At 43.3% G+C, this 14,775-nt stretch overlaps 2 protein-coding genes across 2 annotated transcripts in view; one reads left to right on the plus strand and one right to left on the minus strand.

Annotated features, from left to right (window-relative positions):
* The window catches only part of Dennd2d (DENN domain containing 2D), a 55,610-nt gene extending 50,187 nt beyond the window's left edge, over positions 1-5,423 (minus strand). The window contains exon 1 of the mRNA XM_090334406.1: positions 5,293-5,423. Coding sequence (XP_090190532.1) covers positions 5,293-5,371 — 79 coding nt within the window. The 5' untranslated portion in view covers positions 5,372-5,423. The remainder of the gene's footprint in view (positions 1-5,292) is intronic.
* Chi3l2 (chitinase 3 like 2) lies at positions 818-13,321 on the plus strand. The gene is made up of 11 exons (XM_090334409.1): positions 818-851; positions 3,824-3,853; positions 4,127-4,328; positions 4,602-4,658; positions 7,648-7,798; positions 8,606-8,730; positions 9,410-9,539; positions 10,311-10,493; positions 11,054-11,170; positions 12,143-12,282; positions 13,263-13,321. Exons 1-10 carry the CDS (start codon positions 827-829, stop codon positions 12,278-12,280), a joined length of 1,158 nt encoding a protein of 385 aa, XP_090190535.1. The 5' UTR covers positions 818-826; the 3' UTR covers positions 12,281-12,282; positions 13,263-13,321.
* The last annotated feature ends 1,454 nt before the right edge of the window (positions 13,322-14,775 follow it).

Consider the following 14,775-nt stretch of genomic DNA (forward strand, 5'->3'; position numbering starts at 1 on the left):
CACTACAATACTCTGTGGTGAAAATAACGATTGTGCTATGAATAGAGGAGACAGATAACCCCAGCTAGGGAAGAAATGCACAGGCTAGGCCTGGAGTATTTATTTGGGGGTGCCCCACGAAGCAGAGTTTCTGGTGAGACAGGTTGAGATGAAAGTATAGGCTTATGTTCCTTTATGCTTAAACTTGGTCTGGTTTGCTGCCCTGAGCTTTTTTTTTTCCCCTCAAGCCAAGTGCCCTACCACTTGAGTCACAGTTCCATTTCTGGCTTTTTGGTGCTTCCGTGGAGATAAGAATCTCATGGGCTTTTCTACTCAACCTGGCTTCCAACTCCAGTCCTCAGATCTCAGCTTCCCGAGTAGCTAAGATAACAGGTGTGAGTCATGAGTACCTGGAAAGTATAATTTAATCAAAACCAAGCAGATTAGTGGGGACATGCACAGAGACTTAGATGAGGAAAATAGACCCTGCATGGAGAAGGGGGACTTGGAGTGAAGGACCATACAGGGAGACAGAGACAAAGTGTCTCCTTTTCATTCTGAGGACAAATCCCTTTAGGATGAGACTAGATGAGAAAGTCTCATCAGAGGTTCTATTTATAGTTGCTCTTCCTGATAGGAAGACACCTGTTGGTGTTGCTTAAGTTTGGGTGCTTCATTATTTGGATGTTTCACAAGGCAGATTTGTCAGCGCAAGTTCTAGAAATCACCTGGATTTCTAATTGCTTCTTTCCTTCCAGTAACTGATTACTGAAACCTCCAGATAAAAGGAAGAGAGCATGTGCATTCATCTCAGCAGAAGCTGGCCAAAAATATTGGAGCCACTACCATGGATCGGAAGTCTCTCTGGGCAGGTGAGTATAGGTAGGACTGATAATTCTATAGGCCAGTTAGTGAGGGGAAAATGAGTGATAAAGGCCTGTGGAAGAAATCATGCTGCTCCTTGCCTGAAGCTTAAGTCTTCAGTCTCTCTTCAGTTCAGTGTCAGAAGTGTCAAGTTAAGCCAGGTGCTTAACAATGGTGGTGGAATTAAGAACAAATGTGGAAGCAAAGTTTGCTTTAATAATGGCATTGGGCCTATAAGGAGGGAATGTGAAAATAACCTAGTAGGTGTTTTCAACTGAGTGTTATCTTTACGATACAACTACAGGGCCCTAGTGACTCAGGCCTGTAATCCTAGTTACTCAGGAGGTAGAAATCAGAGGTTCTGGGTTCAAAGCCAGCTCTGGAAGAAAAGTCCTTGAGATTCTTCTCTCTAACCAGCAAAAAGTTGAAAGTAGAGATGTGGTTCAAGGGGTAGAGTGCCAGCCTTGAGTGAAGTAACTAAGAGATAGTACCCAGGTTCTGAATTCAAACCCCAGTATTAGCATAAAAATAAATCAGTACAACTCCCCAGGGGTAAACCATGTGATCTTTCTGAAACTGTCAAGAAAGCAGCAGTGGCCAGAGACTATGTGGTTAGTCAGGGTGTTGGTTCTCAGTATGCTCAAAGATGCCCCTTATCTACATTGGCACTGGAGTTCAGGGCAGGAAGGAGACCAGACTTTCCTGTCTATTGATGTGTGAGTGTTGGAGTTACATATTTGGGGGCTATGCATTGGATATGTTTTAGAATTTTTTAGGGACAATCACATTTTTCATCTGTAGAATGATTGGTTAGATTAAATGTTTTCTCAATACTCTCTTGTTTCTAAAGTTCAGTCCAAAATATCTCTTTTCCATGGTGGTTGGGTATTTGGGTGGAGTAGAAATAGGATTAAACAAGGGAAGATCACTAGAAAGAGAAAATATGCCTGATAGCAGATGGGAGTTATCCATTGTGCTCATACCTCTTCTACTGTGTGTGTGTGTGTGTGTGTGTGTGTGTGTGTGTGTGTGTGTGTGCATGTACATACTGGACTTGAACTCAGAGCCTGGTCATTGGTTGGCTCTTAGCTTTTTTACTCAAGGCTGGTATTCCAGCACCTGAGCCACTTTCATTTCTGGCTTTTTAGTAGTTAACTGGAGACAAGAATTTCAGGGACTTTAAAAAATTTTTGTCATGGGGCTTGAACTCTGGGCCTGGGTGCTGTCCCTAAGCTCTTCAGCTCAAGGCTAGTGCTCTACCACATGAGCCACAGTGCCACTTCCAGTTTTTTGGTGGTTAATTGGAGATAAGAGTCTCACAGACTTTCATGCCTGGGCTGGCTTTGAACTGTGATCCTTAAATCTCAGCCTCCTGAGTAGCTAGGATTACACATATGAGCCACCAGCACCCATCCAGACTGGCTTTACACTGTGATCCTCAGATCTCAACCTGGTGAATAATTATGATTATAGGCATAAGCAACTGACCCTGGCTTAGAGAGTATTTAAAAATTTTTTTTGAGTCTATCTCTCTTCTACTATGAAGACTCTGTGGCCATATGTTATTATTCATTGCCAGATCCAAAGAATACTACAGCAGCATTCTTTTTTCTTTTTCTTTCTTTCTTACTTTTTTTTTTGTGTGTGTGTGGGAGGGGGTGGGTCATGGGGCTTGAACTCAGCCTGGGCACTGTCCCTCAGCTCTTCAGCTCAAGGCTGTCCCTCTACCCTTGAGCCAAACCCTATTTCCCCTTTTCTAGAGGTTAATTGGAGATAAGAGTCCCAGGTCCTTTTGTGCCTGGGCTGGCTTTGAACCTTGATCCTCAGATCTTAGCCTCTTGAGTAGCTAGGACTACAGGCATGAGTCACTGTGCGTGGCTACAGCAGTGTTCTTTACGTTCTAAGCAAAACAAACTGTGAGCTACTGGTGCTTGGCTCCTCCTGGTTTTAGTCATTTATTATTACTTTTGCCAGTCCTGGGGCTTGAACTCGGGCTAGGTGCTCTCCCTGAGCTTTCTTGCTCAAGGCTAGCATTCTATTACTTGAGTCACAGCTCCACTTTTGGCTTCTTTGGTTGCTAATTAGAGATAAGAGTTTAACTGACTTTTCTGCCTGAGCTGGCTTTAAATCATGATCCTCAGATCTGAGCCTCTTGAATAGCCAGGGTTTAAGGTTTGAGCCACGAGTACCCAAAGGGTATTTTCAAATGTCCTTTTCACTTGCACCCTAGTGTGGGTAAGTCTGGTAAATGTTTCCAAGCTGGAGAAACTGCATTTCAAGGATTCCTTCCCATTAGTGGAAGTTTCTAGGACCTGGGTTCTATTCTTTCTTTCCCTTTAAAATTAAACATAGATAAATTAAAAATAGGAAGAGTTTACTAGTCCTGCTGGAAGGTGTCCTGAGAGGAAAGCCTGGGTGTGACCTCAGGCATACAGTTTGAGAACATAACACACTTACTTTTCCTTGCTCTACAAGTGACTTTTCCATAGGGTGGGTTTCATTTCTACTTGTCCAGGACAGTGCTGGTCCTGCATTGTCCCAGGGAAACGGTCATTAACGATCTTCCTTCTCTTCAAAGGGCTTCCTCACAGGATAATAAGCTTCCATAGCGATTCTTCCTAGAATGCAACACCAGACTAGACTATGGGCTCTCTGAATGCAGGGAGGATATCAGACTCTTTTAGCTTTCTCTTTAGCCTGCAATCCTTTTGGTACATAGCAGGTGATTCAGTGAAACTTTGCTGATAAATGAATGAACAAATGGATTTCTGCTTTGGAAAATGATTCTGCCTAGCACTTGTAGGGACCCAAGACCCATCATTCTGGGAACTTCAAGACCCTGTGGAGACTAGGTTTCTGTGCCTAGAAAACCCAGAAGTATGGCTGCATGTTGTATGTCAACACACATGTCCTCACCGCCATTGTCTGGGAAAATGAACCAGGTTTGGCTCAACAGCATTTCTCTTTCCATGTATTGCAGGTCTAGTGGTCTTGATGCTTCTCCAGGGAGGTAAGCAGGGCTCATTATTGTCTAAGTCTCTTGGGGTTGGTGCTTAAAATTCTGATGTTGGGTTTCTGTCTCGGATACATTTTTCTACTGATTACTTTCTCACATTCTGATACTAATATATTTATGATTCTGAAAGTTTGTTCAGTGTATTTGTGTATTTCTCATCTCTCTCCCTCTCCTTCTTCCCTTTCCTTCCCTGTGTCTCTTTGCCGCTCCCTGATTTAAATTCTTCTCCTCTCCCCTCTCCCTCTAATTGGCTGTACTCTACTCTAGGATCGGCCTACAAACTCGTTTGCTATTTTACCAACTGGTCCCAGGAAAGAGAGGCACCAGGAAAATTCACCCCTGAGGATATTAACCCTTTCCTCTGCTCTCATCTCATCTACGCATTTGGCAGCATCAGTAACCACAAGGTCATCGTCAATGACAAGAATGCTGCCATGCTTTATCAGACCATCAACAGCCTCAAAGCCAAGTCAGTAGGATGGTGTGGGAGCCTGCTGGGTGGCTTTTGGGAAAGAAGAGTTCATTTCAAACTGAGCCTATGACTGACTGTCTCATCCATTTATGCATTCATTCATCTGTATTTCTTTTTGAGTAATTCAGATGCTTCCTTCCTTCCCATGAAGCCATAACTGAACAACAAGTCTTGTTTGTCTAGATCTTTCCCATCAGAAATTCTATCCTTTAGATAAAGGTTTCTCTGGGGACCAGAAAAGAAACAAATAAGTTTATTTTTCTACTCTAGGAATCCCAAACTGAAAATTCTCTTGTCCATTGGAGGATACCTGTTTGGCTCCAAAGGGTAAGACCACAGTCCCTTATTTTGTTCATTCTCTTTTAATTTTGGATCATCATTATAACTTTTCTTTCTTGTTCCAAAAACACTTGAACTAGGCATTGGGGCAGGGGGTCTTCCAGGTGGCAAAATGGACCAGAATTTTCTCACAAATAATGTCAGAGCACTAGATGTTATGTGTTATATAAGGAACTCTAGAGGAAATTTGAGCTCACTGGGCTGAATAATAATCAGTAACTCAATTATTTATGTAACGGATTTTTTACATACTCATGTCTGGATTATGGAGATCTGCTTTTACTGGGAAATGCAACTTGGGATTTCATACCATGGAGTAGGTGCAGTGGTTATTTCCTCTCAAAAGCCCAGTCCTGACCCCCAACTTTGATACAACTATGAAAGGATGAAGATTCCTTTTCCACTTGGCAACTGCAGTTAAATTACTATTGAATTTGTTGTGCTTTAATTTGTTAAAATATTGACAATTACTTTTTCTATTTTCTTTTATAGTAGCTTATATTATTCTTAGAGGTGGAGTTCATTATTATATGTTCATACATGTTTACACTGTATTCCAGTTTCACCCCTTCAACACAATATCTGCTCCCATCCACACCCTAATAGCATCCCCAACAGTTACCTTGTTTCATTTTATTCCCCTTTGTTTTCCCTGCCAATGGCTGGGAAATTTTAAGTCTGGAGGTCTTAAATGCAGCCATTAGGGTTTCGATTGCCAAGGAAATCTGATAGTACAACTTCTTCTTTCAGCTTGTCAGCTTTCAGTTCTAGCTGGGAGAAGGCAGAAAAAAAAAGTGGCAGTTGAATCAGAGTCAGGAGCATGTACTTGTAATTCTAGCTATTTAGGACACTAAGATCTAGGTAAGGAAATCTCAGTTGCTTATTTGTGACTTTGTTACTTTTTGGGGGGGGGGAATGTGAGGTTTCCTATGGGCAGAAAAGTCTGTGGGACTTCATTTCCAATTAACCAGCAAAATGCCAAATGGCGTAGCTCAAGTGGCTCCAGCCATGAATAAAAGAGCTGATCAAGATCACAAGGCCCTAAGTACAAACCCCAGTCCTAATGGAAAAAGTAGATGTTAGACTTACAGACTTGAATAAGGATGCCTAACACCACCATAATTATCCTTCAACCATGAATGGGTTTCCATGGCAATTATCCTTCTACAATTATATTTTCTTTTTTAAATTATTTTTTTCATATATTTTTTATTGTAGTTAATAGAAGGGTTACATTATATTCACCAGCTAGAAGGTATATTTTCTTTTTAACGAATTGCTTAAATTCTGATTCAGTTCTAAATGTTCTCATTTATCCTTATGTGCACTCATTCGTTAATAAGTGATTTCCTCAGTGAGTATTATATGCTGGTGTGGTGGTGCTAACAAAGCAGGTCACAGGATGGATCCCATTGGCTGCAATTTCTCCTTAGCCATGTTCAGTTGTGTTCAAGATGCATAGCTTCAGATAAGGTCGTCAAGGTGGGTTTTTTTTTTTGGTAACTACATAATGAAGATTATCATTAGCCTTACTTCAGGATGATGTGACCAATAGAAATAATTGGGTAGTGTCCATGTGCAATAAAGGGCCAATAATCACTAGTGTATCAGTATTGTTATTATTAGGTAAGTGCCAGACTTTGTGCCAGATGTTGCACCAACTATTTATATATGTGTTATACCCAGGCTTGCCTCTGAGGAGAGAAAACACATTGATTTCTTTTTTCTTTTTGTTTCCCGCTCCCCCCTCTCTTTTTGCTTTGAAACACAAGCAAAAAGATAGAAGCTCATGGGAGAAATCAGTTTCTCAGTCCAATTTACTGCTGTCTCCACTGAAAAGCTAAGACAGTACAAAAACAAAATCTTAATATACTATTAATTAAAACAAAATTAATTCAAGACTCTGCTCTCAGGGCCTCTGCCTCATACTTAGCTTTTCCAATTAAGGTTAATACTCTATCACTTGAGCACATCTATACTCCAGCTTTTTCTGCTGGTTAGTTGAAAATAAACATTTCTCAGATTTGCCTGCCCAGGCTGTCTTTATACTTCAATCCTCAGATCTCAGCCTCTTGAATAGTTAAGATTTTTTTTTTTTTGGCCAGTTCTGGAGCTTAAAATCTAGGCCTGGATAATTTCCCTGAGCTCCTTTTGCTCAGGTTTAGCACTCAACCACTTGAGCCACAGCACCACTTCTGGCTTTTTCTGTGATTAATTGGAGATGAGCTCACAAATTCTACTGTGTGGGCTGGCTTTGAACTATGCTTCTCTGATCTCAGTCTCCTGAGTAGCTAGGATAATAGACATGAGCCACTGGGACCTAGCAAAATTCTTACTAGAACTAGATTCTGAAAACATGGACCCAGAGGTTAAAGGTCAAAGTTCAGTTGAGGAGAAGGCTCTGATGTACATATCTAGTTTGGTGAGGGAGAGGATCTTCATCAAAGGCAGCTCCATTTCCAGCTGCGAACCAGGCCTCCTTTATCTGACCTGATCAGTTCTCTGGCTTAACAATCCTTCTCCCTATCACTTCCATAAGAGAAGTGATTGATATAGACAAAGAGTGAATAATTTTTAAAAATTCAGTAGTTACAGAGTCACAGGCTAGGTTATGAAGCAGTGCTTCTTGACCAGTGTCACCTTTTTCATTGTTCTCCCTCATAATTTTTTTTTTGGAAAGGAAAACTACTTTGAGATTTAAGTGAAAAAAATAGGCAAGGTGGCTCACTCCCATAATCCTAGCTTCTCAGGAGGCTGAGGTCTGAGAATCAAGGCTCAAAGCCAGCCCAGGCACAAAAGAACCTGAGACTCTAATCCCCAATAAACCTCTAGAAAAGGGAAGTAGGGCTTGGCTGAAGGGTAGGGAAGTAGCCTCTAGCTGAAGAGCTCAGGGGCAATGCCCAGGCAAATAAAACAAAACAGAACACCCTAAAACAACAATAGCAACAAAACCACTTGTATTATTGATTCTACCCAGGTTCCACCCCATGGTTGATTCTTCTGCATCACGATTGGAATTTATCAATTCCGTCATCCTGTTTCTGAGGAGTCATAACTTTGATGGATTAGACATAAGCTGGATCTATCCAGATAGGAAAGACAACATGCTGTTCACCGGGCTGATTCATGTAAGCCAGACTCCACAGGACACTTAGAGCACGCGTGTGTATGTGCGTGTGTGTGTGTGTGTGTGTGTGTGTGTGTGTGTGTGTGTGTGTATGTGTGCGCGCATGCGTGCGTGTACCTGGAGCTTCAGTTTTGAGCTGGACACTGTTCCTGAGCTTTATGCTCAGGCTAGCACTACCACTCGAACCACAACCCCACATCCATCTTTTTGGTGGCTAATTGGAGATTTATGGTAGTTAACTGGCTGGCTTTGAACTGTGATCCTCAGATCTCAGCCTCTTGAGTAGCTAAGATTACAGGCTTGAACTACTGTGTCCCTAGGCACAACTTCTAATATGTACAGCTTTTAATGGTCACATTGGGAGGGGAAAAAGAAAGAGATTGGGACTGATTAGAAGACACAGCTCTTGATTTTTAGAACTTCCTACTGATGGTGAGGAAACTCCTGTCTCTAGTTGAGAGCACAAATAGCACCAAATTACAGGGCCCCTTTACCTAGGAAGTGACACCATATAAGAGAACATGGGCCATAGACTGGTCTGGAGTTTGAGATAGCTTCATAGAAAACAGAGCACACAGATGAGAAAATCTAGCAGAAGGAAACTCAGTTTTGTCCTAGGTGCAGTGAGGCTGGGGGCCTCTTGTTTAAGTAGATATAGGCCTGAGGCATCCCTATGTGGGATGGGGGGAGGAAATGAGTCAATCTCTCTCATCAAATGTGGCCCTAGAAACATCATTGATTCCAGGTTAGAAGCTTAGTGTTATCTTATGGGAGGAAGGATCTGACATCATTCTTCATTTTTTGCTAGGAGTTAGCAGAAGCCTTTCAGAAGGACTTCGTAAAATCTAACAAATCAAGGCTTCTCTTGACTGTTGGTGTGTCCTCTGGAAGGCAGATGATTGATAACAGCTATCAGATCAAGAAACTGGCAGAGTGAGTACTCCTCAAGAACCCTTTGCATGTCTTTCCCCCCATTCTTATCCACACAGATTGAAAGGAAAGCACCCATCCCGGAAGACCACACTGTACGCAGTCATGGAGGGAAAAGGGAGTTTATTGCCAACAGGGCTGACAAGGCCAATTCTCTCACAAGAGAGAGAAAAATGGTACCTGTCTTTGCTCAGGGACAATACAGTCCTGGGACAAGAGACCAGAGGTACTCTAGTGCACAGCTGGAGGCTGAAGTCAGTGCAAAGGCCAGGCAGAGTTTAGGTCTGCGTGTAGAGCCTTAAAACTGCGGATTCCAGAGAAACCTGCAGAAGCCCGGGGAGAGTTCTCTTTTTCTCTGTGAAGGGCAGAGTAGAGCTCAGTTATGGGGGGAGGGTATTCTACTGATGCAGTTGAGGGCTAAAGATACATGCCAAGAGCCTAGGATGGGCACGGTCAAGCTGCAAATGGAAAGATAACATACTAACAAAAATGATATGCCAGCATGGCAGGAGGAAGTCAAGAAGAAATGTCCACTGACCAAACCCTGTATCACTTGGCCATAAACCATTTCCTTCCGGTGAATTTCCATCTTTCTAACAGTATGCAAAGCACAAAATAATTGAGAACAATTGCTTCTACCGGGTTCATCACAGAGTCTCTTTCTTGGCTTTTGACATTTTAGAGATGTGGATTTCATCAATCTCTTGTCTTTTGACTTCCACGGGCCTTGGGAAAAGCCACTCGTCACTGGCCACAATAGCCCTCTAAGAAAGGGGCAGCTGGACAGAGGGTCAAGCTCTTACTATAATGTGGTGAGTGGCACAGCATCTATTGGGGAGGGCCTAAAGAGAACCCAGCATCAAGAATTACTTCTGTCTTGAACCAAGAAATAATTATGTGGCCAGAACAGTCTCAAGTAACCCTGGCAGCCAGTGTGTATAGTAGAAATACTTTGTTCAGAGAGAAATAATATGCCATCAGAAGAAAGGTCAGAAGATCTAGCTATTGTTCTCTAAGCACAATATCTTTTCCAGTCTGTCACCATCCAAAACTTCTCCGGACATTTCTTAATACCTACACAGGTGGTTAGAACCTGCACACTTGTGTCCATCCATATTTCTTTAAGTTAGTCTTCCAAAGCTGGGTACTGATGGCTCATGCCTATAATCCTAGCTAGCCTAGGAAGCTAAACTTTGAGGATTTCAAAGCCATTCCAAACAGATAACTTCATGGGATTATTTCCAATTAGCCAGCAAAAATATTAGAAATGGAGGTGTGGCTCAAGTGGTACAGTACCAACCTTGAATGAAAAAGCCAAAACGAAAGCATGGAGCCCTGAATTCAAGTCCCAGTACTGGTACACACATATAAACACACAAGTTGATTTCTCAAATCATGTTGTAAAGTTGGCTGGATAGGAATAATAATTAGAATAAATGCTCTCATGCTACATCTACATTTGGTTGTAAAAACAAAAAGCCATCGCAAACTCATCTATGTGAAGTTTGGGATGGAAGCTAAGCAAAACCTGACATCTTTCCCTCCCCCCACATCCTGGTCCACCGTCTTCCCTCTCTTTCTAGGAGTATGCTGTGGGGTACTGGATACACAAGGGAATGCCTGCAGAAAAGGTGATCATGGGAATCCCCATGTATGGACACTCCTTCACCCTGGCATCTGCGAACACTGCCCTGGGGGCTGCGGCCTCTGGTCCTGGAGCTGCTGGTCCCCTCACCAAGTCTCCAGGAGTCCTGGCCTATTATGAGGTAGCTGGAATTTCCCTGTGGTCTCATGCACCTGTGTGGGAAGGAGTGCTAGCTCCATTTGGACAATCAGAGAGAAATACATGTTCAGAGCAGTGGCAGAGGAACTACACAGGACTAATGGGGTATCTAAGAAGAGCTCTGACTCTAAGTTTTTGAAAAATAAGCTGAGCTGGATCCCAGTGGTTCACAATTGTAATCCTAGACATTCAGGAGCCTGAGATCTGAGGATCAAGGTTCAAAGTCAGCCATAGCAGGAAATTCTGTGAGATTCTTATCTCTAGTTTACCAAAAAGCCAGAAAGGGAGCTGTGGCTCAAGTGGCAGAGCATTAGGCTTGAAAACAAAAGCTAAGTCCTAAGTGCAAGCCTCAAGAATGGCACACACCACACACACACACACCCCACACAAGCTGAAATCAGGTGAACCATCTACTCTATATAATGAACTGTGTCATTTCTCCCAGGTTTTAGAGACTAACCCTCTGCATCTACCTCATTACTTTCCAAGAAGAGCCTGCTACTGACCCTCTTGATTCCTTGTCTCCCCCCCTGCCCCCACCAGATCTGCCAGTTCCTGCAAGGAGCCAAGATCACCAGGCTTCAGGATCAGCAGGTCCCCTATGCAGTTAAGGGGAACCAGTGGTTGGGTTATGATGATGTGGAGAGTATAAAGACTAAGGTAGGCAAGAGGCTGTATGGCAGGGGTGCTTCTTGGGTGGGGATGTGCAGATGTGGTCAAAATTACCAATACGCACTAACCAGAGAGAGAGAGATGTTTCTGAGGTCTTACATTCTAGGATTGAATACAAGTATCCTCAGCGGCCTGTATCCTAATGATTCTAAGCCACACTTGTAAGCATCTGTAGTACAGCAGGAGAGGTGGAAAGGATACACAACATAGTAAGAGTTAAGTCAGATGTCAGGTAGCTCACACCTGTAATCGCAGCTACTTAGGAGACTGAGATCTGGGGATCCCATTTCGAAGCCAGTCTAGGAAGGCTTATTTCTTTCCCAGAGGGGAAAGAAAGCTGGACGTGGAGGTAGAGCACCAGTGGAAGAACATTAGTCTTGAGCAAAATAAGAGCACAACGCCTTTTTAGCAAACCCCTTAACGCACCCCCATCCTGCAACACACACTCGTAGAATTGAGACTAAGTGGAAGGGTGAGGAGAGAAACAAGGTGTGAGGACAGGAAGAGCTTGGTACCTACAGAGAGGAGCTGGTTATCTAATTTGTTGACTCACAGAAGCCCTTCAGTCTTTCTCATGGATTACCTGTCCATAAGGCCTCAGAGGAGGGCCTATTAATCCTCAGAGCCAGTGGGAAGATGCCAAAGTGTAATGGACAACTCTAGGACAAGCTCTTGCCAAGAGCTTGGTTTCTCTCCTTGTCCTAGAGAGCGTTCATAGCTTCTGAGAATGCTGGGCCTGGGGTGTAGACACAATGTGTGCCGGAGTGAGCGGGACTCTTCTAGTAAGTGGTCTTCTCTTCCTCCCCTTGAGTCACCTTTCCATCAGGGACTCTCCAATTCCATGAAGCCAGCAAGTGTGCTCACATATTCTGAGCTCAGATTCTCATCTGAAGCAGACTTGATCATGGGCATTTAAAGGCCTCTTCTGTCCCTAACTCTGTCCCTCTCTGCATCCCATAGGTTGAGTTTCTGAAAAATTTAAACCTTGGCGGAGCCATGATCTGGTCTATTGACCTGGATGACTTCACAGGCAAATCCTGCCAACAGGGTCCCTATCCCCTTGTCCAAGCTGTCAAGAAAAACCTTGGATCCCTCTGAAGGTAAGAAAATAGTCTGGGAGCTGGGCAGAACAGAGCACAGGAGGTGATGGTGGAGGAGGAGGATCATCTTTACAGCTCTGGATGGGCCCTTTCCCACGCTCTTTTGAATCTGCTGTTCTCTTTTATCTCTCTTGTTCTCTCTGTCCTCTGTCTTTGTGTCTCTATCTCTGGCATTATTGGGATTTGAACTCAGTGCCTCTGACTCTTGCTTGCTCTTTTGCTGCCACTCCACTACTTGAGCTGCACCTCCACTTGTGGTGTTTTGCTGGTTAATTAGAGCTAAGAGCCTCTTGGGCTTGTCTGTCCTCACTGGCTTCAAACAGCGTTTTTTAAATCTCAGCCTCCTGAACCAATGCATGGCCTGGCTGATTTTTCCCCGAGTTCAAATAATAATTTGGACTACTACTTTGTAATCATAGTAGATTTTCTTTGCACATATGGTAGGACTGCTGAGAAATTTATCAATCATTTCCCAATGTGCTCACCTCCCATTCGCAGCTGATCCTGTCTACTTAGATAGTTGGGGATGGAGGTCTCATTATCAATATGCTTTTGCTGGATTTTCTACCAGTTACCTTGAAGGCGAGTGTCTGCTCATCCCTAGGCCCCAGGCTCCCTAGGTACATCATCTGTCCTGTTGACAGGTGAAAGCTGTTGCTAATCACCCAGCCCTGTAGAGATCCATTGGTTCCAGGATAAGGGGTGAGGATCAGGACCCTGGGACACACCACAGACAGACAAGGGATAAGAGCAAACCCCATGATCCTAGAAGAAACACTTGGAACAGTTTAGAAAATCCTGAATAGGGGTTGGAAACATAGCTCAGTTGATAGAGAGCTAGCCAATAAGCAGTGTGAGTTCCAGTCTTGGTCTCAGGAAAGAAAACTCTGGTTAGACAACAGGGTAGCAACTTTCCAGCTATAAGCATCTATAAGCTTCCGTTTACTGTACTGGGCATTGAAATAGTCTTTCTATCCTAGGCTAAACTTAAATCTGAGCAGATGAGGAGCTCTTGCTGCCTGCTGCCTGCTGCCTCCACACGAGTTCTCCTGCGAGAAGTCCCCTGGGGAAGCTGGTCTCGATAGCTCTGACTTTCTCTTTGGTTTGTTTCCTTGCAGCTGTTCATTTGTGTTTGTTGTTTTACAGCACAATTTAAAAAAATTAAAAAGTCTTTTCAGCAAATGTGGCCTAGTTTGTATAGTTTTTGATGCTGTCAGATCAAACTGTCTTATCCCTACTTCTTGTGGGAGCCTAGGACTAATATATAGATGGAAAACTCTCTATAGCATGTTTAAATGCTACAAAGAGCTAGCATACTATTAAAACAACTTACGTCTCTAAATGAACAAATAGACTTCATAACAATCTAGAGGATTACATTTGAGTTTAAAATTCTCACATTCCATAGGATTCTATATCAGAACGTGATCACAGTACTTATGGCATCCAGCTCCCAGTCTTCTTTTGAGGTGTTTGTTTGTTTTTGTGCCTTTACTGGGTCTACAATTTAGGGCCTTGTGCTTTTGCTTAGCTTTTTCATTAAGACTGGCTCTCTGCTACTTGAGCCACACCTCCATTTCTGGCCTGTTTAATTGCAGTTCTGTTTAATTGGAGTTAAGAGTCTTATGGACTTGTTTACATACACTCACTCACTTTGAACCTCAAATCCTCAGATCTCAGCTTCCTGAATAGTTAGAATTACAGGCATGAACTATTGGGGCCTGGCAAAAGGTACAATTTTATTTCAGTTAATTTTTTTTTCTGCCAATTTTGGGGCTTGAACCTAGGGCTTCATCTTTTTACTAGTATTCTTTGCCCAAGGCTGGAACTCTACCACTTGGCCACACATTGAGCTCTATCCAATTCTCTTCTTTCCACATTTACCCCTGCCTCACAGAGCAGGGGCCTCAGGTGCATGCACACACCGTGTTGTGGACAGCCCAAAATTTGCATCTGTGTATACCTCCTCTGCACACAAACAGCCTCTGATCTAGGTGTGGGCACCCCAGCATGAGCCCAGTCCTCCATGATCAGGCCTGTGCAGGTCCTACAAGAAGGTAAGGATGTTGAGAAGGAACCCTGGTTCCTGGATCCTGGCTTAAAAGGTAGATATGCCACCATCCTGCAATGTGCTCCCCCATGGGGAGGGGAGCAGCTAGAACAATGGGATCTCTAAACCAGGGGTCAGCAACTCATGGTCCATGGTTAAACTTGATGCACACCTCCTGGTTATCAGAAAAAGTTCACCCCTGACCTTATCTGAAAGTGCAGGACTGTTGGTGTCCCAGCAGGATAGTTTGTACCATAAACCCCAAGCAGGACAGGACAAAAGACATTCCAGAGAAGATCTTACACTCGAATATATAAAAATCTTAAGGGCTGGGAGTTTGGCTCAGTGGTAGAGCGCTTGCCTAGCATGCATAAAGACCCAAGTTTGATTCCTCCATACCTTATACAAAGAAAAAGCGGAAAGTGGTGCTGTGGCTCAAGTGG

This window comes from Megascapheus bottae, chromosome 6, assembly GCF_031878675.1.
Source record: "Megascapheus bottae isolate mThoBot1 chromosome 6, mThoBot2.hap1, whole genome shotgun sequence".
NCBI lineage: Eukaryota > Metazoa > Chordata > Mammalia > Rodentia > Geomyidae > Megascapheus > Megascapheus bottae.

Excerpts from the sequence above, each read along its gene's own strand:
- Chi3l2 (XM_090334409.1), top strand. The coding sequence starts at position 827 with ATGGATCGGAAGTCTCTCTGGGCAG. Across the intron at positions 3,854-4,126 it reads CTTGATGCTTCTCCAGGGAG|GATCGGCCTACAAACTCGTT; the intron begins GTAAGCAGGGCT and ends ACTCTACTCTAG. Across the intron at positions 11,171-12,142 it reads TGGAGAGTATAAAGACTAAG|GTTGAGTTTCTGAAAAATTT; the intron begins GTAGGCAAGAGG and ends TGCATCCCATAG.